This window comes from Molothrus aeneus, chromosome 23 (genome assembly GCF_037042795.1).
Source record: "Molothrus aeneus isolate 106 chromosome 23, BPBGC_Maene_1.0, whole genome shotgun sequence".
In the NCBI taxonomy this organism is placed as follows: Eukaryota; Metazoa; Chordata; class Aves; order Passeriformes; family Icteridae; genus Molothrus; species Molothrus aeneus.
The window spans coordinates 7,283,610-7,307,653 of record NC_089668.1 but is presented as its reverse complement, the minus strand read 5'-3'; the positions used below and the strand labels follow the sequence as shown (position 1 = coordinate 7,307,653).

The window sequence follows — 24,044 nt, the reverse complement described above, 5'->3', positions numbered from 1 at the left end:
TGCCAAGGTAGAAGTTGGCAAACTTTGCTGGATTTCTCCGTAAGTAAATCTGCCAGCAACTAGGACCCTGCAAGTTCTTAGTGTCCCAAAGGCCACCTTTAATCTGATCCCCAGACCCCGGGGAAATAACTTTTTTTTCCCATGGAAAATTGTGTCCCTTTGTAGACATTCCCACTGGTACTTAACATTGGTTTGCAGCAGCAATTTCAGTCCCATCCAAGACCTGACTGTCTTATGCTGAGAGAAAAACTCTGAATAGTTCGATATATTTCTAGTGCCATCAGAGAGATATTTTCTTCCATTTTCAAGCCCTTTATTTTTTATTTTATGTACATAAAAGTTGTATTTGCTTTTTTAAGCCCTATATATCTGTATTTAGAATTTCTAATACTCCACTATCTTGTATATAGTACAGTAGATACAAGGTTCTATTTTGAAATAAATTTTACCAAGAGTCATTTTTTTTATATTCGTAAAAGATAAGAAATGGTATGGTTTTTTGTATTTTTTGCACAAACACCCCCAAAACTTCCAGGCAATTTTGGGGTTTACAGCTCCCAAAGGGCTGTAAACCTCCTTTGGGAGGACCCCCACCTAACCACTCATTTAGTCTACCTTCTCCTCCACTGCATCTTCACTCTCTCCCAGTGACATTCGGCTCCCCCAAATTACCATCTCTGTATCACCTCCTAACCTGGGCTCCCTCATAGCTCATTCCCCGGTTCTAAGGGAGGGAAAGGCAGCCAGTATGGTCTTATTCCATCACTCACTCACTTACTCACTCACCAAGTTACTTCAGCAAGTCTGCTGGCACTTGGGGGCCCTGACACTGGCCATGCCCCCAGGACACCTGACATTGTTCCACAGCAGTGCTTGTCAGACTGGTTAGTTGGTCACCTCCTGGAGCAACAGGCTGCTGGACAGAGGTGGAGTCCACCAAAATTGAGCAGCAGGGTCCATGATGACAGAAGAGGAAGAGGGAAGGGGAGGTTTTTTATTATTTTCTTCACAATGTGTTTTTCCCAGGGAAGATGATTTGGGCTGTGAGGCGTCTGCATTTCCCACTCCTGGAAGGAGCTTGGATCGTCCCCAACTTACCCATGACATGGGAAGGAATCCTGGGAGCAAGGCCAGGTGGGCACTGCCCCTCACATCCAGAGGCAGGTGACACTATAGAGCCACAACAATCCCAAAGGGCTTGAACAGCCCCAGGATTTTGCTGGGGATGCCACAGTAAGAGCACTCTACTTCAAACTCAAGGAGAAAACACCTCTCCACTCCTTTTTTTAAGGTATTTTTCCAATAGTTGAGGAGCTGACAGCAAGGGGAAGGGAGCAGGAGACAACAGTGATGCTCAACAAGATCTCACATTTATTAATGAGAAGTGATTAATGGTGAAAAGAAAGGCAACACCCAGTCCTCATTGGCTTAACAAGAAACTGAAACATAGTCACTACACATTTTACAATATTTCTTCCTTGGTTTGTTTGTTTTGGGCTTTTTATTGTCCAAAATTCATTTTCCTGTAAACAAGACAAGTTTTTACCATTGTTCTCAGCTTTCAAAAAATCAAATTCATCCAGACCTAATCTTTAAATCTATATAATGCACAAGAACAGAACATTTCTTAGGACTCCTAGTACTTGACTTTTGAGTAACAAAGGGTCAGAGAAAAATGAACCACCTTTAAGACATAACCTCTTGGACAATTTTCTGTTCAATTCTTCTTAGGTCAAAACCCCAACTTCCTCACAGAATTCCTCCTCTTCTGGTCCGGGGAAAGAAAAAAAAAATAAAGTTACTCCACTTTGCATGGTGGATGCTATAATTCAGTGCTCCAAGTGCAAATATCAAAACCAGGGAAGGAGGCCCAACAGGGTGGAAAGAGGAGGAACAATGAGATTTAAAAATTAGACAAAAAAAAAAAAGGCATATGCCAGTTATGGACTTGAAAATCCAAAAACCATAGTAAAAAGACAAAAACAAAGTGTATGCTCTGAAATCACAACCAAAGCCAAAAGAAATGGGACAGGTTTTACCTCTACGCTACCTAGAAGGGATTTTTTTGTAGTTGTTTTTGGTTTTTTTAGTCCTATGTCTTGTGATATTCCAATACTTTTTTTTTTAATTGGAAGTTTGTAAAAGTCTTTTTGAAGTCAAAGGAATTAAGAAAAAAAAGTCCTAATTCTTTCTGGGATACTCTTGCTCCTTTCTCTCTCTGAAAGACAGCTGGGATGCAATCTCTGCAGCAATCTGTGCTGGAGGAATGGCCTTTTACTTGACACGGCCTTGGCGTTCCTGCAAAAAAAGTAAGAGAGATCATATTAACTGAGAGCAGTTTTATTCACCACTGTTACACATCGGCATTCCAAGACATGGTTCTCCCATGGACCCTGTCCCAGCAAAGCCAGGAAAAGAGCATTGTTCTTGTCAAAAGAAGTGCTGCTACTGCATCCAGTCACTGCAGAGATGTGACGCTGAGGTCAAACAGCTCCTTATTCTCCTTTTTTTATCTCAGGTGATTCACCACCTGCAGAGCTGCATCCAGCTCTGGGGATTCCAACATCAGAAGGATGTGGAACTGCTGGAGGAACTCCAGAGGAGACCACAGAAACACTCTGAGGACTGGAGCCCCTCTGCTCTGGAGATAGGCTGGGGGTGTTCATCCAGGGAGACCTCTGAGGCCCTTTCTGGTGCCTCATGGGGCTCCAAGAGAGCTGGAGAGGAACTTTGGACAAGAGCCTGGAGGGACAGGGCAAGGAGGAATGGCTTCCCACAGCCTGAGGGAAGGGTTAGGTGAGATCTTGGGAAGAAATTCTTCCCTGTGAGGGTGGTGAGATCCTGGCACAGGGTGCCCAGAGAAGCTGTGGCTGCCTCATGCTTTTAAGTGTCCAAGGTCAGGTTGGACAGGGCTTGGAGCAGCCTGGTCTAGAAGAAGGTATATCTGCATTGGAATGAGATGGTCTTTAAGTTCCCTTCCAACCCAAACCATTCCATGATTCTATGAAAAAACGCCACCTGAACTCCCACGTAGGCATCAAAGTAGGCTGGAGCTCAAACCCAGGGAGCATTGACATCAGCCTTGATCTGCAGGGACTGAAACAGTCCCAGCCCCCCAGCAGAAAATCTCTCCAATACCCCTGTCACAACTTGATGGTATCTCACTGGAAAAACAAGAACTTCACAGGAATTTCCCACTGACTGCTATCACCCTGGGTTTTCCTCCAGCACTGTAGAAACACTCTGTCCAAACACTTGCACCAGAACATAGAGGCAGCACAGCACCAAATACCCCTAGACACCAAAGGCTGCCACCCACTTTGCTGTTCTCAGCACTCCATGCCCATCTCTTCAGAGTTCTGTTTGGGTTTAATGGAGAAGCTCTCACAGAAGCGGGTCCAGGCTTCCTCAAAGGGTTATGAGGTGTTTGAAGTGTCATTCCCAGATCATAAGACACCACCTCAAAAATGAAACCTGTCAGCAGCCAGAGGGCCCTGAGCTGATGCTTCTCCCTGGCTCTGCCTCTTCCCTGAAGACAGTCAGGTCCCTGTAGTTTAGGCATGACATGCACTGCAGGGCTCCAGCTCCTGTGGAGTGAGCCCATCACCACCTATCTAGTCCAAGAGGTGCCAAGTCCATCCCACTTCCACAGCAAAGCCGTACCTGCAGCAGGTACCCACAGGTACAGCAGGTTTTCCCTCTTCACTCAGAGAGGAGATGCTGTCAGGGCTCTGAACCTAGTACTTTGGTTCAGCTGAGGATGTTTCCCTGCATGTCCCTCTCTGCCTGGAGTCGTATCACCTGAAATAAGGGCAGCAACAGAGTCCCCTGCCTTCTTCCCACGGTCCCATGCTAACCTGCTGATGGGGGGCACCTTCCCATCTTGGCAGCTCACGTAACCGCTGCCACAAGCACACAGGCTGCTACAGGAAACCCCATCCTTTGCCACTGCTGAATCCAGGGAGAGCCCATCCCCAAACAGCTTCAATCCTGGGACAACAGCATGTGCAGCCATCTATCCTTAGAAACCTTCCCAAAAACAGAGGTCTGGTCTCCAGCTTAGAACACCACTGGCTTTAGCCTCAGCCACAGACGCAAAGAGGCTTTACTTCCCATTCCTCTGTAGGATGCAGAGCAAGGCCAGCATGATCCTCTGCTGTCTTCTGGGGACAGGGATCAGACGAAGGCACATGTTCTCATCAAGAACAGTTACGCAAGTAAGTCAATTAAATTCCCCTTTTCCTGTAATTCTGCCCAAGTCGGTTGCAGGTGCTTTCATTGCCAAAACACCACAACAGCACAGCAAAATCCAACTGCTAGGTTGGGAAGCAGAGCCAGGCCTGAACACAGAGCACAAGAAGCACTGCAGGGAGAGCCACAAATCCAAAGCAAGGTGCCAAGCCCTGTTCCTGGTTCAGCAGCTAGCATGTTATGTTACACAGGGACAGATGGCAATGTCACACATCCCTTTGGAAGCAGCTGCAACTGCCTGAGCTAATGTAACCACTTCCCAAATGCAGACATGGGATAAGCTGGCTGCCATGTTCAATCATGCCCTGTGCATCTCCAGGGCCAGTGTCCTGGGCTGGGACAGTGGCCAAGGTTCCTGCTGTACACATCACCGTGTTAGCTGAGCAGCTGGACTCCAATCAATCGCCTCTTCCTGCTGAGAAGATGATGCTGCTCCCAAGGCCTGCATGCAGCTAATAAGGAGCCAACCCCAGGGAAAATCCTCCCCTTAAATACCGATGTGTCAGAACAGAGCCTAGAGCAGATGTCCCTCCATGTCACCAAGCTAGAGAGGGGGCCAAAGTAACCATCTTCACTTCAGACCTGCTGTAAACCAGGACTGGGGGATGGGGTCCCCAAAAGGTCCCCATTCCCCTTCAGTCAAGAGCCTGCCTCAAGGAGCAAGCCAGAGGGGAATGGAGGAAAGGTGGCTGAATATGAAAGGAGGTGGATCCCTGATCCAAAACCACAGAACCTAACTGGTTTGGGCTAGAAGAGAGCTGAAATCTCATCTTGCCATGGGCAGGCACACTTTCCACTAGACCAGGTTCTTCCAGGCCCTGTCCAACCTGGCCTTATACAATTCTGGGGATGGGGCAGCCACAGTTTCTCTAAGCACCCTGTGCCAGAGCCTCACCACACTCCCAGGGAACAATCCCTTCCCAATATCCCACCTGGCAGTGAGAAGCCATTCCCTGTGTTCTGTCCCTCCATTCCTTGTCCAAAGTCCCTCTTCAGCTGTCTTGGAGCCTCTTTGGGCATTAGAAGGGCCTCTAAAGTCCCCCTGGAGCCTTCTCATCTCCAAGTGAACACCTGCAGCTCTCCCAGCCTGGCTCCAGCTCTCGGAGCATCTTTGTGGCCTAGTCTGGACTTTCTCAAGCAGCTCCACATCCTTCTGATGCTGGAATCCCCAGAGCTGGATGCAGCACTGCATGTAAGGTGTCATCTGAGTAGAGCAGAGAGATTCAAGACATCTTGTCCTCAGGAGCATTACAGTGATCATTCAACCACCAGCCAAATCTACCAGAATACACAGCAAAGCTCAACCACATTGCAAACGTTTGTCCTTCCTGGCTCATCCTTGTCCAAATCCACAGGCTATTAACAGTGTAAGTGTCACAGCCCACCCAGCTACACAACAGCCCCGGAAGACAAAGCAGCATCTGCGCACGCAGACTAGGCTTTGCTCTGGGATACGATCTCTGGAAAGCAAAGGGATTCCATCAGGAAGTGTTTTATGCCCTTTGGCTGCACTTTCATTAAACTTGGGTCATATCTTATTGATCCATATGGGAAGAAACAAGAAAGACACCTGCTCAGACTCATCCCCATCCATCAAACCCCTCAGGAAGGGCAAGAGCAGCATGTTATGGAAATGGCTGATTTGTGCCACGGCTCAAATCCTGTGCTGACACAAAGCTCACACAAGGCAAGTGTGCAAACAGGAGCTCTCTCTGATCACACCACTCAAAGCAACTTCAGTCCTGTCACTACTGTCCCCAGGGGCTGCAGCCATGCCACAAGCCAGGTCCTGATAACAGCAACTGAGCAATATGAGATCACCTTATATATTCACACTGCAGGGGAGCCAACAACAAAAGGATCAAATGTTTGCACCTGACAAAATGACAGTGAGAGACAACATTGCCCATCTATTCAGAGGCTCTGACCTTGATTGACAACCAAGGTCCAGCATCAACACTCCCAGCAAAGGTAAAGATTTTATTGCCACACCACAGATAGGGAAATAGCCAGACTAAGCCAAAGGAGGACCTGGAGAAGAAGGCAGGGCACAGCTCCCAGCTGTGCAGCTTACAAACTCTAGTTTGTTGGGACCTGCCTGAGCTGCAGGCCTGCCTTGGGCAGGCCAGGCCAGGCACAGTCTCAGTTTTACCTGAGAAAGTCCTCCAAGCAAAACATCACTCACCCAGTGCCTGCCCATAGAGGAAACAGCAGGCAATTCCTTCATTGGAGCAATGGAACTCCCAGTACCATTCCCCAAAATGCTAAGACACCCAATCAGAAAATCCTGAGTTGGACCCACAAGGATCATCAAGTCCAGCTCCTGGCCCTGAACAGGACACAGCATCAATCCCACCCCATGTTAGAGAGCATTGTCCAAATGCTTCTGGAGCTCTGGCAGCCTTGTGGCCCATGACCAACCCCTGGAGAGCCTGTAATCAAACTCTGGCCTTGGTACACACCGACACACACACACACATCAAGCACCTCAACAGCCCCGCTCAGCCTGTGATGCTGCACTTCGCTGTTCGATGCAATCCCAGCCAAACAACCCAGCAGGACTTCCATGTGCCCGTGTCTCCAAGGCAGACATCTTAGATCACTGCCTCAGAAATCATGACTTACTGCAGCCCATGGCCCTCCCAGCAGGATCTGCTCAAGGAAGACACAGCACAAATGATGGATGATGTATCACTTGTATATTATGCTCCACAAGCAGTCTCAAGTCCCAGTACTTTCAAACCAAACATGATTTTTCCAGTTGTCAGCATTAGAAAGCCATCAGGGTTACCAAAAAAAGCTACATCCTTGTCTAGAAAAGGGGATAAAAATCATGTAGTGATCTGCTTATAGCCTGACACCTTCATCCTACTTCCCATTCACTTAATGGGGCTCACCACCAAGGAAGACAGGAAATGAGGCAAATAAAAGTGATTCTTTGTCATAGCAGGACAGGCCTTTTGTTCTACAGATCAAAATCCAACACAGCAAACCCATATATCCACACAACTCTAAACAGAAAAAACTCATATCAGTGAACAAGCAGGAGCCAAGAAGAGACATGGCCTTGGACCCCTAATTTCCATGTCAGAACAGCCAGCCTGGTACAAGAAGGGCATGAAGACAGCCAAGGCTTTTCCTCTACAGGAGGGTTTACACAAGGTGGTCTGTGCTATTGGATATCCTCAGGCACACTGCTGTTCCCACAATCTTTCCAGGCACCTTTTAAAACGGATTCAATCAATTGCAAAGAACAAACCTCCTCTTAAACATCACATTTAATTGCCTGAATAAAGCAGCCCAATTCCCATAAACATTTCTAATTACTTTCACATAGGAACTCTTGTCCCAAGGGGCAGGAAACAGAATGGTGAAAAGCTGAGAACATGCATGAGTATTTAGAGCAAAGGAGACAGAGCAAGCTGGGAGGATTCCCAGTGGCATTCCATGGAAAGACAGCTTGGCTCACAACACAGCCTGGAACTGGACTGGCTGACTTTGGAGCACAAAAAAAATAACACAAGTCCTTTCCAATCATTAGGAAGAAAGAAAACTCTCCAGGGTCTTCAACAACCAGGGAGATTTTTATTCTTCCCCATCACTACAAGGGAAATGCATTTCATTACTTTGGTTACCTTAAGTGATCGCTCAGGCAAGAAGTCTTACCACAAGTGCCACAAAACTCTTCAGAAAAGGAAGGAACTCCACTTTAATGTTTCAAAATCTTCACTGCTTTAGAGTTAAAGCCTTGGCAGTGCCCTCTGTCACACCATGCAGGTGTAATGTCAAGGACAGAAAACCCACAGAGCTTCAGTGGAATTTGTGGCTCCACATACTCATAAAACATCTAGAAAGAGGACTGACCAAGTTTACTGATGATATTAAGCTATTCAGAGTAATAAAAACAGCAGTTGACTAAGTGGACAACTTTGTGAGAAAAAGCTGCGGAACTTTACAGGTACACTTGGTCTACCTGGTTGAGAAAAATTAAACAATACACATGCATAAAATCCCTGCCCTAATCCTAAGAATACAGGTTCCAAACTGACCATTAACCATCAGAAACATGATCTGTAATGCCAGAAAACTGACTAACCTGAAGAAAAGCAAATGTCACCCTGAACAAATGTTATACAAACCCAGACAGGATTTATCCTGAGCAGAGTGTAGCTTTGCTCATCTCCACCTCCACAGGCATGAAGCAGAACTGAAAAAGTGTCACAGAAAACCAGGGATGAGCAAGGGACAGAAGCATTTCCATCTGCATTTCCATCTGCATCTGTGCTTTAACTCTCTGGCCTGGAAGACAGATGACTGGAAAGGCAGAGTAGGCACAGAAGAGAGTGAAATAATTGCTCACCATCTTTTCTCACACAAGAAAAAGGGACAATCATGAGGTAAACTCAAAGCAAATCAAAAGGACACATTTCCCCACACAACACATAAATTAGCTGAAGCACTGTAGATCCTGTGGATGCTCAAGGAGTTCATTGAGATCATGGACAGAAAAGTCATTATTTGAGAAAGACAAAGATACATCCTCGGGATAATGTAAATTCCAAAGCCAACATATTGTTCAAGGGAAAGAAAACCTTAAGAGATGAATATGTGCCTGTACTGTCCTCACAGGTGTTTGCTCTCAACTGTTATTGCCAGCTGGACACAGGACTTTAAGTGGAAAGAGCAGGGATACCCAAGCAATGTCTCCCTCTGTGCCCAGCAGACATGCAGCTCCTGCAGCCACAGGAGACACACTTACACAAACTTGGATCTGACCGACTGCAGCTGTCCTGGTATTTGAGGCTTAAACACCACCTCCATCCCAAGACAGCAGAGACACTTCATGCTATCACCGCTAAGAAAAGGTGCTAAGAAAAAGACACCACAATATTCTGTATTGTGAGGGGACAAGAGGAGATCTATTTGCCTGCTTCTGTGAGCCAGGAAGAGCGAATTCACAAGCTCAGGTAGAAGAACCAACACTCCCTATAGCATGTCCCGTCATTTTACAGCCACTTGAAAGGGAACATAAAGCCACATTCACTGGAACAGTTTTGTATTTCACCTTTTTTTTTCCCCTCCTTTAAGTGTATCAAGAACATGGCTCTGGAATCAGCTGAACTCCAAATCAGGCTGAAACAGCCAAAAGACTGATGATCAAGACTTCTCGATTAACTTTATTTTGCAATGATGATTTGGAATTTGGAAATTCTCTGAAGGTATTTTACAGACGGTACCACAAATAACAGAGCTGAGATGGAGAGAGCAGAGCCCTTCCTCACTGTGCATAGATACAAAGAAGGAAACCAAAGAGTGTGGTTTCCTTTCCCCCCAAGATTAGAAACAAAATACAAGCCTTTTAGGTAGATTTTATCCAAATCTTCCAAACTGGGATTACATTACAATAGCTCTGCAGTTAACCACACAAAAAAGCAGCTCAGCATTGTACTTCTAAGAAAAAAAATTCTAATTATACAGAACCAGAAATTTCCAAGTTCTTGCACAAACCCCAAATGGTTCATTATTAACTACTCAAACACACTGTTATATGACTTATATGTCAATTAAAAAGGCTCATACTGGGGACTAGTCACTGAAGGAGCTACGAATAACTTCTAACCTAGCCATCAATTTGGGCAATGACCATCCTTGTTTAACAGGGACTTCCCTAGGAACTGCTGTGCTGGCACTGCTCTGGCTGACAAGCCTCCAGTGGTTTGTACCACTAAGGAACTAATTATTAACTCACAAAGCCGTAAGACAGCACAATTACTACCAGGTACAAACCAGAACATGCAGGAAAATGAGAGGACTAATTGTAGCGAGAGTGACCACAACACAAAACAAGGAGCTTCATGAACCTGAAACAGAAAAAAAGAAAACAGTTTCTTTCAGGCAAAAAGCTGGTGCAGAATTACAGTTTCAATAAGAACAAGGAAGGAACACTGTGCATGGAGCTGTTCTTGATCAACTGCTCACAGAACAATGCGCTTCAACGGTTTTCTTGGGATCCTAATCGGCTTTCAAGCAATGTCTTGTGACCCACTGTACTTCTGCATTAGGGAAAAATCCAGGGAACTGAACCAGACCACGCGCTGGGGTTTCACTGAACGAAACAGACAGCAAAGAGTCTTGCTTGGAAGATTAGAACTTTTTCTGGGGAAGCAGATGTTAATAAAATAACCTGAAACACATACCTGTGTAAGTTGCTCTTAACCAAGGTGCCAGCAAGTTATCCAGAACTCTTGGAGGAAAAAATAAGAGGAAGAAAACCAAAGCAACCCCTGCTGCTGACAGCTTACACACTCCCTTCTGCATTCCAAGCCCTCCACAGTGCTTCTAGGGAATTTGCCAGCCATACACGCACAATTTATCACAAAACCACAGGCTGGTTTGGGTTGGAAGGGACCTGAAAGCCCATCCCATTCCACTCCCTGCCATGGACAGGAACACCTTCCACTAGACCGGCCAGCTCCAAGCCCTGTCCAGCCTGGCCTTGGACGCTTCCAGGGATCCAGGGGGAGCCACAGCTTCTCTGGGCAACCCCTGCCAGGACCTCAACACCCTTACAGAAATTAATTTCTCCTCAATATCTAATCTGAATCTATCCTATTTCAGTTTAAGGTCAGTCCTCCATCTTAATTCATCTGCTGAAGGGAAAAAAAAGGTTTTTGTAAGTTTTAAAACATTAATTTGAAGTCATTCATATGTTCATAATCAATTCAATTAACATATTTATAAGTTAGTTAGTTCAGGGTATTCTACAGCTCAGAGCTGAAATCATGCAGCCAAGATAATCTGGAGTGGGGGGACATGAAGCTTTGCCCACACCGAGAGGGCAAGAAGTAGATTGGGAACAAGTTCACAAGAACAGGGTGTGGAATAAACTCCCCATGGTTGAGGCCATATCTCTAAGAGGTGAGAAACCCCACAGCAGATGGCCTGCACTCTGTCTGGCCCAACACCAATCCCAGTCCTTGAACCCTAGAATGGCCTGGGTTGGAAAGGACCTTATAAATCTTCTAGTTCCAATCCTCTGCCATGGACAGGGATAAAACAATTGAAAAATTTAAACAGTACATCTCAACAGGCCCTTAAACTAACATCAACAAGTCAACTTTAAATACTATTTTATAATATTAACATTACATTAAAATATCATTTTAAAGACTTCTAACACAACACTAGTAGTGAGAGACAGGACTACAAGGCCAGTGCAAGTGGTTTGCCCTTCCACTGCTCTGATTCCACTTCAATTGCAGTGAAAGGGCTCCTAGCCCCAGCTGCTCCTGTTTGGGATGGGGTAAACACAGCTCAGGGGATGAGGAAACACAGCTCCCTGCCTCACAGCAGAAAACACAGATTAGAGCATCAGACAGATTTAAGTCTTCCCTCCAGTTTTCTCCTTTCTTTAGACATAGGTAGAACATGAGCAAAAATCTGTGAGTGCTGTTAAGGGCTGGCTTAAAAATATCGTAAGCACAAAATATTCCTTACAAACAGCCAGTGCCAAGCCACTGGAATAAGCAGGATGGTTTGTTTCCTCCACTCCTGGGCAAATATACAAGCATGGACACAGACCTACAGGATTTAAACAGCCTGGACATAAACTGAAACCATATGCATTGCTGAACAGCATAGCAGAAATTCTGTCTTGGCATATCAATCAATTAATTTCACTACGGCCACAATCTGGAGCAGAAAACAGCAAATAGCCCTGGGATCACCAAATGAAAGGAACTGTGTGAGTGGAAGGAGTGCTCCCTTGCTGCCACAGAGAACAGTTGGCTTTGCCTTGATATGGAATATCCAGGAATTGAATCTTCAAGTCAGAAATACTGTCCTGTGGAACATAGTAAAGCCAAAGCAAATGCAGCATTCTCCAGGACAACTCTAACAGCAGGAGAAAAGAGTGCTGGTCCACCCTATAGGGAATATTCTCCCTCCTCCCCTCTGAAATTACAAATTGGGAAGAAGTAAAAAAGAGCTTTGTAAAATCCATCAGAAAGCATTCATGTATTCCAGTGACTGTAAAATAGCTTGCCCATTTCAAACAGGCTCATACAACACCCCTCAGTTTTCCCTTAAATCACATGTTCCAAGGAGGCAGTGACACTTGCCAGTATTAATACTCCCTTAACCAACAGACAGCATCGGCTGAGGCACAAAGCAGCACAATTCCAGAAATAACAGATCCAATCTGGCCAATCCGACCTCTGTGCTTTGAGGCTGATCCTCATCATGACAAACCCCACCAAAGCTCTCCCCGTTCTGCACAGCTCAGCTTGACTCAACACTCGAAGTCCCAGTGGACAGTGTCTCTTCTCAGCTGCAAATCTGACCGCTAAACACTCTACACAGCACTGCTTTTCATGATAGCCTTCCTAAAATCCCTGGAACCTGTGAGTAGCCAAATATCTCAAGCCTGGGCGGGCAGAAAGAATCCAAATAAACTTCCCCTGGAGTTTTCCACTGATTGCATTTCCACAAAACACAAGCTGTCAACCTTTCACACCAAGCAGATCATTATGGGAGACCTTTACTACAAGGTCAACGCAGCATTCCTAGAAATCCAAGTGCATGACCACGGGGCAGGGATTGTGTTGTTGTTTTGATTGTTTAAAGCAAAGATAAAATAATTCTTACATGGAAGAAGTCAGTGACAAGCTCTACCATAAAAGCAGCTATTCTGGGTTTCAAGACTGCTCTGGACAGGATTGCACTGCGAGTTGGCTCCACCATTGTAGGTCAGGAGAATATTCAAACCTTTTAAAAAATGGATTAGTAGAACAAAGCAACACATGGAAAAGGAATGGGGATTAGCTTTAGAGGAACAGGATGGGCACAGACAACAGGAAAAGAAAGAGGATTATTTCAGTGTTTTCAACACTAAACTAACTACCCACCCCTCTCCCTTCACTGGACAATGGAAACAGCATAAACACTATACATTTTTCATATAATTTCTTGGACCTGCTTTAGGGGATTCTGAAGAAATGACTAACAATGAGAAGTATAAAAGAATAATCAAGAGTATCCAGACTTTCACAAGTGATCATCCATCTGCTCAGGCAGCAAGCCACAATCAAACTGCAAATGAGACAAAGAGTTGGGCAAGCTGCAGCTGATTGAAACAACTGCAGCTCAGGATAAGTTTGAAGCAAGCCAAACCTTGAAACATGTAAGCTTCGAAGAATCCAACTGCAGAGCATCAACATCTCACACTGTAGGAGAAATAAAAGAGCTGGGAGCAATGGAATTTCCCCAGCACAAAAAGCAGGCAGGGAGATACTGCCAGACCAGGGTTTTAACTTTCCAGTACATCAGTTTTGGTTCCTCGTATATTTTTTAAATTCAGGTGATTACTTGAGATGCTTCAAGCAGACAGAGCATGGTTTGGGCTTTTTGGCACCTCTAGTCCCATGGTAGGAATCACTCCAAGAAAAAAGAAAACCCTCCTCCACCAAAAATAACTATTCCTCAATGAAACCATGAAAGAGAAGTTAAACAGAAACCTTAAACACATTGCAGGCTGTGTCAGTGAATGACTGAGGAGGTGAAACTGTTGCTGTAAGAATGACCAAGGCCCAGAGAGTCACCTCCTCAGTGCGGGATGTTACACAGGCCTGAGCATGAAACACAGGATGAGTAAATAGCAAAGAGCAAACACCAACTGTGTTTACACAGCTCCCTTCTCCTCTGTGAATTCCAAAGACCTATAACTAAGTTCCTTTGCAGAGAAAGAGTGCTTTCCTAATCAACTACTGCTGCATCAACTAGAACATGGTTCAGAAAGGCAGCACTGGCACTCAGACTATCGCTGCTGCTTTCGACTCTCCACACCAGCACGTCTCAAGAAGCAAGCAAGGGGAGGAGACTTCAAAATGCAACTGAGAAGATGAACAAAGATAGTTTACAGCTTTAAGAAAACTGCTAAGCCTTATTCCTTATTTTCAGACTTTACACAGCAAATGCAGCAGCCTTCCAGAAGAGCCCATCATTCTGTCTGCTTTTCCCAAAGCCTTCTCTCTTTTCCTCCTCCTTCTGCTTACCCATACCTAGTATTAACTCTTTTCATTCATCCATCCATCCCTAACCTGTCCTTAAGGAGCATTTTCCCCCTTCCCCTGCATTCTCCCACTGTGCCAAGGTCTGACTCTTTAACAATGCTAACTGTTGCTCCCTGAAGTCAGGTCTGGAGGGTTTCACAGAATCCCATAAGGATTTAGGTTGGAAAGTACCTTACAGATGATCCTGGCTCCACCCCTTGCTGTGGGCAGGCACACCTTCCACTAGACCAGGCAACTCCATCCAACCTGGTCTTGAACACTTCCACAGATGGGGCAGCCACAGCTTCTCTGGGCCAACCTGTGCCAGAGTCTCCCCACCCTCACAGGGAAGATAGAGGCTGGACAACAAGTGAAACAATTCTAGGAGGTGAAATCACACAAAACAATCAGGTCCTCACAAACCACCAGTTTACACCTTTACACCTTGCCATTTATTATGCCTCCCTTACAGACTTTCACTAAGCACTGCAAGTAACCACATTTGTGCTTAATTATTACAATTTATACGATGCTCCATGTAAAATATATATAAAAAATTTTAAACTGCATTCACTGTCACAGTGAGCAGCTGCAGCTCCTGATTCTGTTCTTCAAGTCTTGGGGAGAAAATTCCCCATTGCTCAAACTGAAGAGATCATCAGGAAACTTGGCAAACTCCCAGCCAGCTGTGCTAATGCTAATTTTTATAATTATAGTTTTGATCAAACATAAGCCAAATCCACATTGAGGGAAAGGGCAGCCCCAGGTGACTTTACAGCTGAACCCAAGTAAGATTCAAAGCCCACTGGTTCCTGAATTTCGGGCAGGATTTTCAATTAATGCATCGTTAAGGAGTAGATGATGACAGGAAGATTTGAGAGCAGCTGCAAGGCAAGTTGGGAGCTCAGCTCATGTACCACACTGCTGGCAGCAACATGCAGGTGACAGCCCACCATGGCCCCAAAGAGAGCAAGGAGGAACACAGCGACCGTGTCCACAGGACAAGCAGGCATGGACTTCAATCGCAGTGAGGGAGATTTAGGTTGGGCATTAGACAAAGCCTCCTTACAGGAAGGATAATTAAGGAGAGGGATAGATTGCCTGGGGAGGGACAGGAACTGCTGTTCCTGGAGGTTTTACAAGTGGAGGGAGACATCTGTCATGCTGACCCCACTGTGGCCAGGGGGTGGATTAGCAGCCATTCTAAGACCCAGCTCTGGTTTCTAACAACTTCCCAAATGCCTTGCTGGTCTCCAGCTTCAAACTGCTCTGATCCAGGAGCTGATAATGGCACAGAAATACATTTTGTTTACATCACAACACTCGGCAAAAGCTGAGATTCAGCATTACCAACACACAGTCAATTGCAGGCGGGGCCTGGGCAAGGCTTCTCACCCCACTCTGCCAAGTGCTGGCACCTATTTCATAGAATCATGGAACAATTTTGATTGGAAGAGATGTTGAAGATCATCTAATTCTAACTCATGGGCAGGGACACCCTCTGCTAGACCAGGCAGCTCCAAGCCCCAACCAACCTGGCCTTGGACACTTCCAGGGATGGGGCAGCCACAGGTTCTCTAGGCAACCTGTGCCAGGGCCTCACCACCCTCACAGGGAACAATTTTCTTCTAATATCCAATCAAAATATATTCTCTCAATTTAAAGCCATTCCCCCTTGTCCTGTCTCTGCAGGCCCTCGTAAATAGTCTCACTTCATCTTTCCTGAGCTTCCATCAGGCACTAGAAGGTCACAATTAGGTCACCCCAAAGCCTTCTCTTCTCCTGGCATAACAATCCAAATTCTCTTAGTCTTTCCTCACAGGAGAGGTGCTCAATCCCTCCAATCACCTTGGTGGCTTCTCTAGACACACTTCCCCACAAAGTCAGGCTACTATTTGGGTGTGGGTTCCAGGTATGAGGAGGCAGATAGCCAAAAGGCAGGCTAATATCCGCAAGTCCACACCCCAGAGTTTGTCCAGTGCAAGGCAGCGCCCACCACCTCTTGCCCTGCAGAACTCAGACAAGACACACAAACATGTTACCTTTTTAACATTTTCCTCCTCCTCTTGGCGTTTCTCATAGTGTGAGAAGTCATCAAAGATGGAGGTGGTGTGCTTGTAGGTGGCAATAATTTTCAACACCTGCTTAGCCTTTTCCAGAGGCACCTCCTGAGTGTCCCTGGAGTTGGTCACTGGTTTATTCTCGTTGTTCTCTAGGCGGATGTGTCGCAGCTGGCTGTTGGGAACGTCTTTCACAAAAATCCACCTGACATCAAAACGTCCCTTCCATTTGTCCTGGGACCACACACCTGCACAGGTGTTATAGTCCACAGCAGATTTCATTTCTGCTACGCCGCAGAAGTGACCACTACCGTTGACACTGAACAGTAAGTATACAGGGCCCTTCCCATTCATGGAGCGATAGGCTGCATCCAGTCTCTTGTTGCCATGCTCCGTACTGCACCAGATATTGTATTTAATGGAACGGTGGATATCGTCCTCAGAGTAACTCTTAATGATGAAAACCCGCCCATGCTTTGGGTTCCAGTCAAAATCCTTGGGGTTATAGTTGTTAACAGATCTCAACTTCTCCAAGACTGGGTGTGGCTCAGAAGGAGAACCAGAACTGGCCTGAGCCTGTCCCACTCCGTTACCATCCACTCCATTCTGGCCGAAGCCGTTGCCACGGTTCCGAGGGGCGACCCAGCGGGTAGGCTGTGCCGGTGGCACAGGCAGTGGGGCTGGCGGTGGCAGTGCCTGTGGCTGCTGCCCACCCGGAGTCTGGGTAACCGGTGGGCTACTACTGATCTGTTGGCCCAGGGGCTGTGGAGACACCTGTGGTGGCTGCTGAGCGAGATTCTGGACCAAGGTCTGTGACGGGGCTTTTGCCACTGGCCCTTTGTTATCCCAAGTTCCGATATCCATGTTGTGTTTTATGGGAGGTGGCGGAAGACTTGGCCCTGCAATGCCATTCTTGGCCTTCAGCTTGGGCTGCTGCTTGGCAGGTTTGCTGGCAATGTCAGCCCATGAGGTTGGCTTTGGTGGTGTAATCGTTGCCGGAGGCAAACTGTTGGATGTCACAATGTTACTGGTGATAGATCCACTCCCCACGGCTGAGCCGATGACTTTTGGGACACTGCTCGCCACGTCCGTGCTGCCCAGCTTGAGGGCTGCCATGCCCTGGTCAATAGTGTTCATGCCAGGAGCCTTGTTGAGGGTCTCATTGGCAAAGGCTGACTGCCCATCAATCATGGCCCCTCCCAGTGAGCTGGGAGCATAGGCATAGTTGCTGCTATAGCCAGAGCTTTGAGTGGATTGTCCCTGAGAATTGTTATTCCCCCAAGCTGAAAAGTCAATCCCACTTGGAAAGAAGTTAAAGCCGTGCTGCCCAAGGAATGGAGTGCTGCCAAGGGCCCCTGGCTGCCCGAACATGGCATCGGGAAGGAAGTGAGGCTCCCCATTGCTTAGCTGTCCATATGAGGTCAGGTAGGGCATGGGGGGGTCTCCCCCTGTGGACCAGGCAGCTTCGCCTAAAGAGTAGGAGAATCCAATGGAGGGACTGAAGTAGCTTGGTAAGTAGGAATCAGACATTGCAGTGTATGCATTATTCTGAAAGAAAACCACAAAAACATAAGCACTGAATTGTTAGGAGTTGAACCAATTTTAAGGGACCTTAGTAAAGGCACCTTAGACTTCCCCATGCCCTATTCCTTCCTACTTTAGGACTGGGCAGATAAATAGGCCCAGCCTTGAACACCTCCTTTGTTAGAAGGGCTCTAAAATCTGTTCCATTGCCAGAAAGGTTAAAGACAAAGGCTAAGAAAGGTTAAAGACAAAGCTTCTCATGCCAAGAGGGGAGTGTGTGGTGTTCCTGACATACACTGGACACTGGGAATCCCCAAAGCTCCTGCTCAGGCTATAAATCCAGTATCTTGCACCCAAATATCATCTTCTGCTAGTAGCTACCTCCAACAAGGATTTTTCCTGCTTGTGTAACATACTTAACCCGTATTAGGGAGTTCCAGGGAGGATCTGGGGAAAGAATGCAGAGAGAAGGGGAATAAGAAAGAAAAGGATCCAGAAGAAACACACAGTGAAAATCACAAGTGTCCCTGATTGCTTTCCTTAAACTTACTAGCCATGAAAACAGCTTTATTCCTACAATTTAAAGTTCCACACTTCACAATATTCCAAGCAATTGCAAACAAACAGGGATTTAAGGTCTATTCCTCAAAACACAAACTCCTCCAGTGCTGTGGGTACACACTGAAAATTACCTGAAAATGGGAAGTAATCAACAGAAGCCTTTTGCAGCACAGTGACAGCATCAGCACAAGCAGGTTTCAAATCCAGAGAGGAAAAAAAAACCCACCGCCTCCATGACTTGATCTCCCTTTTAACATCCAAGTAGCCTTTAGGTTACAAAAAACAAATGCCTAATTTGACAATTAGGGAAGTCTCAGACATCCCCAAGATTTGCTTACATGAAAAACATCTGTCATTTCCCATTCAAACCCAGGTCCCCTCTGGGGAGTGGTTTCAGTCCTGCTAATGGGCATCATCCTGAGTAATTTGAACCTGTGAGCAGCAGCCTCGCCTGCCCAGCCCCTAAGACACCAGCCCAGTACAGACGAGATCAAAGGTGCATTCAGTTCCCAGCTAAAAGCTTGGCTTGCAGCAGGCTCTGCTCCATTTTTCGTTGAATCACGTACTCACGTGCGAAGCACAGCTCCCAGAGGATTTTATGTCATGCTGAAATCCAGGGAGTCTCTCAAGATGGCTGTGGCACTCTCCAGAAATAGCTGGTTTGCCACTACCTTCCACTTACAGGAGAGCAACAGGTTTGGGGCTAACCAACCCCCAACTTTACAGAAATTAATAGGAATTATTTAACACCATGTGTTCAGAGACAAAATTTCTGTAGTACTGCCTGAAAACTCAAGAGATGCTCTGTTCAACCTTTGATTTCACAAATGTCTCCCAAAAGCAAATTAGTAAAAAAACTCACTCTCATCCAGGGCTTTACTAACTGAGGAACTCAGTCCTGCTAAACCCAGGACTCAATATGTCCAAAAGAACCAACACTGACACTAACTTGTAAGACAAATGAAACTTAAACTTCCTATTACTATTTTGAGCCACTAAAAGCACTTCATAATTTTATTGCCTCAATGATAAGAGTAATATTTTCTCTCCTGAACTCAGCTTTAAAGAAACAGGAACATGCCAGCCCATCCCTAATCCTGAGGCAGAGCCTCTCTCCACAAGACGACTCAAAGCACATCACTGTCAGATTTAAAAAAAAAAAAAAAAAAAAAAAAAAAAAAAAAAAAAATCTTTCTTCTTGCCAGCTCAAAATATTTTCCCACTGGTCAATTATGTCCAACTTTGACATATCTAACACAGGGCATATTAAGCTATAACCTGTAGAATACTAAGCACCTGCATACAGGTAGTAAGAGAGCAGAGTAGTTCAAGAGTTGAGCACAGGCAGCTCAGAGCAGATTTGGGACACAGTCACTGCTGTCCTCCACCTGAACGTCTTCAACACTGCTTTGTTATCAAACACAGCACCTCACTCTGTTCCTCTGCCCTCACACAACTGACACACTTGCTGATTACCATGCAAATAAAACAACACCAGCTACTCATTCTCTCCATGACTAAGACTCTTCGCACAGTTATTTCCTCAAATTCACCGTTCCTCTTCACCTCAGACCAAGGCTCTTAGTGAGCCTTGCTGTTGAGCCTTTGGATTTTAAAGGGTTAAAAAATCATTTACTGTGTATCTGAGCTTTAAAATACAAAGTAACCTCCTGGGAACTGAAAAGTAACAGTCATACCTGAAAGAGCAGGTGGGGAAAATAAGGAGCAGTGAAACTTTACAACATGGTTACCTCACGGGTGTGTGGAGAGCTCAGGAATCAACTCCAAAACTCATTTACTTCAATTATTCAGAGCAGTTTCTCTAACTCCCTTTCCCATCTCCACCAAAGAGGTGTACCCCTGGATACCTATGTATTTTTGCCTCCCTCCAGACCGAGCTCTGGAGGTTTTGGATTCTACACAGCACAACAAGGAAAAGACTCACTCAAAGGTTCTACTCCAAGTTAACTTGGTGGTTTCACCTTGCCTGGCTCAGTTTCTGCCTCCTGGGGCACATACAACCACTTCCTTATTTTTAAAATGAATTTTTACCAGCCTGAGACACACTGAAAGAAACTAAAGATCCAGAAATATTTCATCAAAACATGTAAAGGAGAATAAAATACTGTGTTGCTTCAAAATTATAGTAACCCTTTTTGTCTTTGGGAAATTAAATAAAACTGCAGTTTGTATGAAAAACATCCATATTCAGAAAGAAGCTGGGAATTAGGGATGTTGATAGCTGAGAAAGGAAAAAACCAGCATTAAACGACAGCTACTAGGAAAGCAACTGCTTTTATTCAAGACTTGAGAAAGCAATAACGTTCTCTCACCCTATGAAGGCTGAATTTAGGCTTGTAACTTTTCAGGGGGTTGAATGCAGTGAGTTGTCTTGATGGACAGGCTGAATTCTGAAGATTATGAACAGCTGACAGACAAAGAATACTTATCCTCAGATCTTTGGCACAAACTAGGAAAATACTTGCTGAAAATTTAACTGAGACAGTAACCTGTTCATGTGTTCCAATAAAACATGCATCACATTTACATGAGAAAAATAATGTACTGAAAAATAAAAATATGCAAAAATACAGCAAGGGGAAACCAGAACAGCTTATATTTACTGATCACAACTGGAAAGAGAAGGCAAGAGAACAACCTGTCTGCTCCAGTGCTATTACAGATGTTTATCTATGTACTCACTTGTACATCTAATCAGCTGAACTCCATCTGTTCTGTGTCACTCCCCTGCAGCTCATTACAGAAAACAAACACCAGTTAACAGTGGTGTTACTCGAAGAGAAAGTGAAGAGGAAAAGTAGCTGCAAGTTTGACTTCCGGGATCTGGTCACAAAGCTCCAAAACTGTCTGGCTCAACTTCTCAGAAAGTCTCAACATTTGTATCACATGTGGGCTCTGGGTTTGGGGTTTTTTTGTGTAAAACAGAGAAATCCCCCTGATAGGCATCATCAGTTGACTTGGTGTTGAGGTAAGAAGGTTGATCTGATCCTCTGAAAGGTGCAGTAGCCTGCTGTGCAGCAACTTCACAACCCAACTCAGCACATTTCTCTGGTGTAAAGAACCAGAAACCAACACAGTCACAACACTAAAACTGAAAGAGCAGAAATGGTAACTTTGAGACAGTCACGTTGAAAAAAAAGAGCTGGACACCAACTCCAGGAAGTTCTCAAAAAGTTGCTAAAAACCTTCCTACCTCACCCACCACAATCTAAGGGCAGTCAATGTTCTCTACCAGCAGAAATGCAGATATAGGATAGAATATTAGTTAAGGCAGCTGGCAAACATCGAAATGCAATCAGTAGAGATGGGAAACATAAAGGAGGCCAAACTTCCCTCCACTGGAGCAGCAGGAAACCTTGCTGCTCTTCGTCCTCCCGCCTGCAACAGGTACTCACCGGGCGAGCCTGGGGACTCAGGTAGGGCTCAAAGTCATCATCATTCAACCCATCTTTCTGGTGCACAGAGCCGTTTTGCACTGAGAAGAGATGTGTAAAGTTAGAAAGACCAAGGCAATAAGCTCCCATTATTATGGGCTTAAAGCATTTAAAGCCAAACCCTAGAATATAATAAACTTCTGCCAATTCTAACACACCACGCTCAGCCCACGGCACACAGACACTTTCCCACCGCACAGGCATCACCTGCAAACTATCCCCAGCCCAGCAGCCAGGCCTGGTCGCGGGGTTTATTTCCCTCCCGGCAGAGGGATCCTCCCTCTCCCAACTAGGCCCGCCCGGCCCCCCGGGATCTCACCTTTGTTGCCTTGGCCCTTGGGTCTCTGGCGCGCCAGCAGCGACGTGGGGAAAGAAAATGGGAAAGCGGTGAGTCAGAGGAACAGACCCGGCTCGGGTGAGGATACAGACCCGGCCCAGTGAGGGGAGAACAGAGCTGGGGAGGGTAAACAGACCCGGCCAAGAGAGGGGAGGACAGATCTGGGGTGGGTAAACAGACCCGTCAGAGCGGGGGAAGCCAAGGCCCGGCAGGGACAGACCCGGCCCGGGGAGGGGAGAGATCCGGCCCGGCAGGGTCGAGCCCTGCGGGGACAGGCCCGACCCCGCCGCATCACAATGGAGCGCGGCCATGCGACGGGAGAGGAGTGAGGCCGCAGCCGCCGCCCGGCCCGGGGCGCAACCCATTAGGCCCAGAGCTGCGGCCTCGCCCAGCAGGGGCGTCCCGGTATCGGCGGGGGGACTCCTACCTGCTCCAGAAGGCTGCTAGCCGACATGGCTCCGCGGCGGGGCTGCAGGCGGGGCGGGGCGGGGCGGGAGGCGGCGGCGCTTTGTCCGGGCCCGGCGGGCTCGGGGCGGCCCTGGCGGACTCGGGGCGGCCGCCGGCAGGGCGGGGGGACGCTCTATCCCACCATCTCCACCCCACCCCCTCGGCCGCGCGTCTCTATGGCCCGGGCCCGCCGCCTCGCGCTCCCCCCGCCCGGTCACGCGGCACCGCGCGCACCCAGGCACAATGGCGGGAAATAGGGGGGAAAGCGCGGGGGGGGGGGGGGGAGGGGGGAGGGTTGGGGGGCGCAGTGCATGCCGGGACGGCGGAGGACTGCGGTGGGGGGAGCAGCGCCCCCATTCGACTGGAAGTGGGAGACCTCTTAAAGGGCAAGGCGGCCTCGCTGAGGTTCTAAGGCAAAAAATGGCAAATTCGGGGCCCGGCTGCGGGCTCAGCCCAACCTCATCCTGTCGCGCGCGGCATTTTAGCTCCCCCCGTCCCCAGTCCAGCACTCCAGGGTGCACAGAACCCAGGGAACATCGCAGTCCCATGGGACCCCCAGCCAGGTCAAGGGGGCTACCTGGGTGCTGGGTAGGTGTACAGCGATCAGGGAGTGCAGAGTCACCCCACTTTCTGGCCAAAAGACACAAACAGCTCCAGCAGGGACCTGACAGGATCTGCTGTATGCCTGGATTGGGGAAGGGGGTCCCCAAAAGGTCCCCATTCCCCTTCAATCATGGGCCTGAGGAAGCCAGAGGAGAATGGAGGGAAGCTGGCTGGATGTGGAAGGAGGTGGATCGAATCCCAGACTGGTTTGAGCTGGAAGAGACCTGAAAGCTCATCTTGTTGTACTCCCTGCCGTGGGCAGAGACACCTTCCACTGTCCCAGGCTGCTCCAAGCCCCATCCAACCTGGCCCTGGACAGTGCCAGGGACCCAGGGGCAGCTACAGCTTCTCTGGGCACCCTGTGCCAGAGCCTCCCCACCCTCACAGGGAAAAATTCTTTCCCATAACTCCGTCTAACCCTGCCCTCTGGCAGTGGGAAGCCATTACTCTTTGTTCTGTTCCTCCAGACCCTTTGTCAAAGTTCCCCTCCAGCCCTCTTGGAGCCCCTTTAGGCACTGGAAGGGGCTCTAAGAGTCTCCCCAGAACCTTCTCTTCTCCAGGCTGAGCATCAGATCTGGCTCCCACAACTGTTCCCACCTCCACTCCAAGCCAGGAAGCACTTCCCAGAGGCCAATGTCAGAGCAGCAGCAACCACCCCTCAAAAACTGAGGTTCAGGAGTCCCTGCCCATCCCCTGCTCTCCCGAAGGCAGTGGAGGCACCACTGCCTTTCACCTCTCCAATGAAAAAATCCATTGG

At 47.2% G+C, this 24,044-nt stretch overlaps 1 protein-coding gene across 1 annotated transcript; it reads right to left on the bottom strand.

Moving 5' to 3' along the window:
* Positions 1-1,348: 1,348 nt before the first annotated feature.
* Positions 1,349-22,781, bottom strand: YTHDF2 (YTH N6-methyladenosine RNA binding protein F2). Its single transcript, XM_066564787.1, has 5 exons — positions 22,665-22,781; positions 22,220-22,244; positions 21,862-21,941; positions 16,343-17,908; positions 1,349-2,298 (listed from the first exon to the last, which is right to left on the bottom strand). Exons 1-5 carry the CDS (start codon positions 22,689-22,691, stop codon positions 2,275-2,277), a joined length of 1,722 nt encoding a protein of 573 aa, XP_066420884.1. The 5' UTR covers positions 22,692-22,781; the 3' UTR covers positions 1,349-2,274.
* Positions 22,782-24,044: the final 1,263 nt, after the last annotated feature.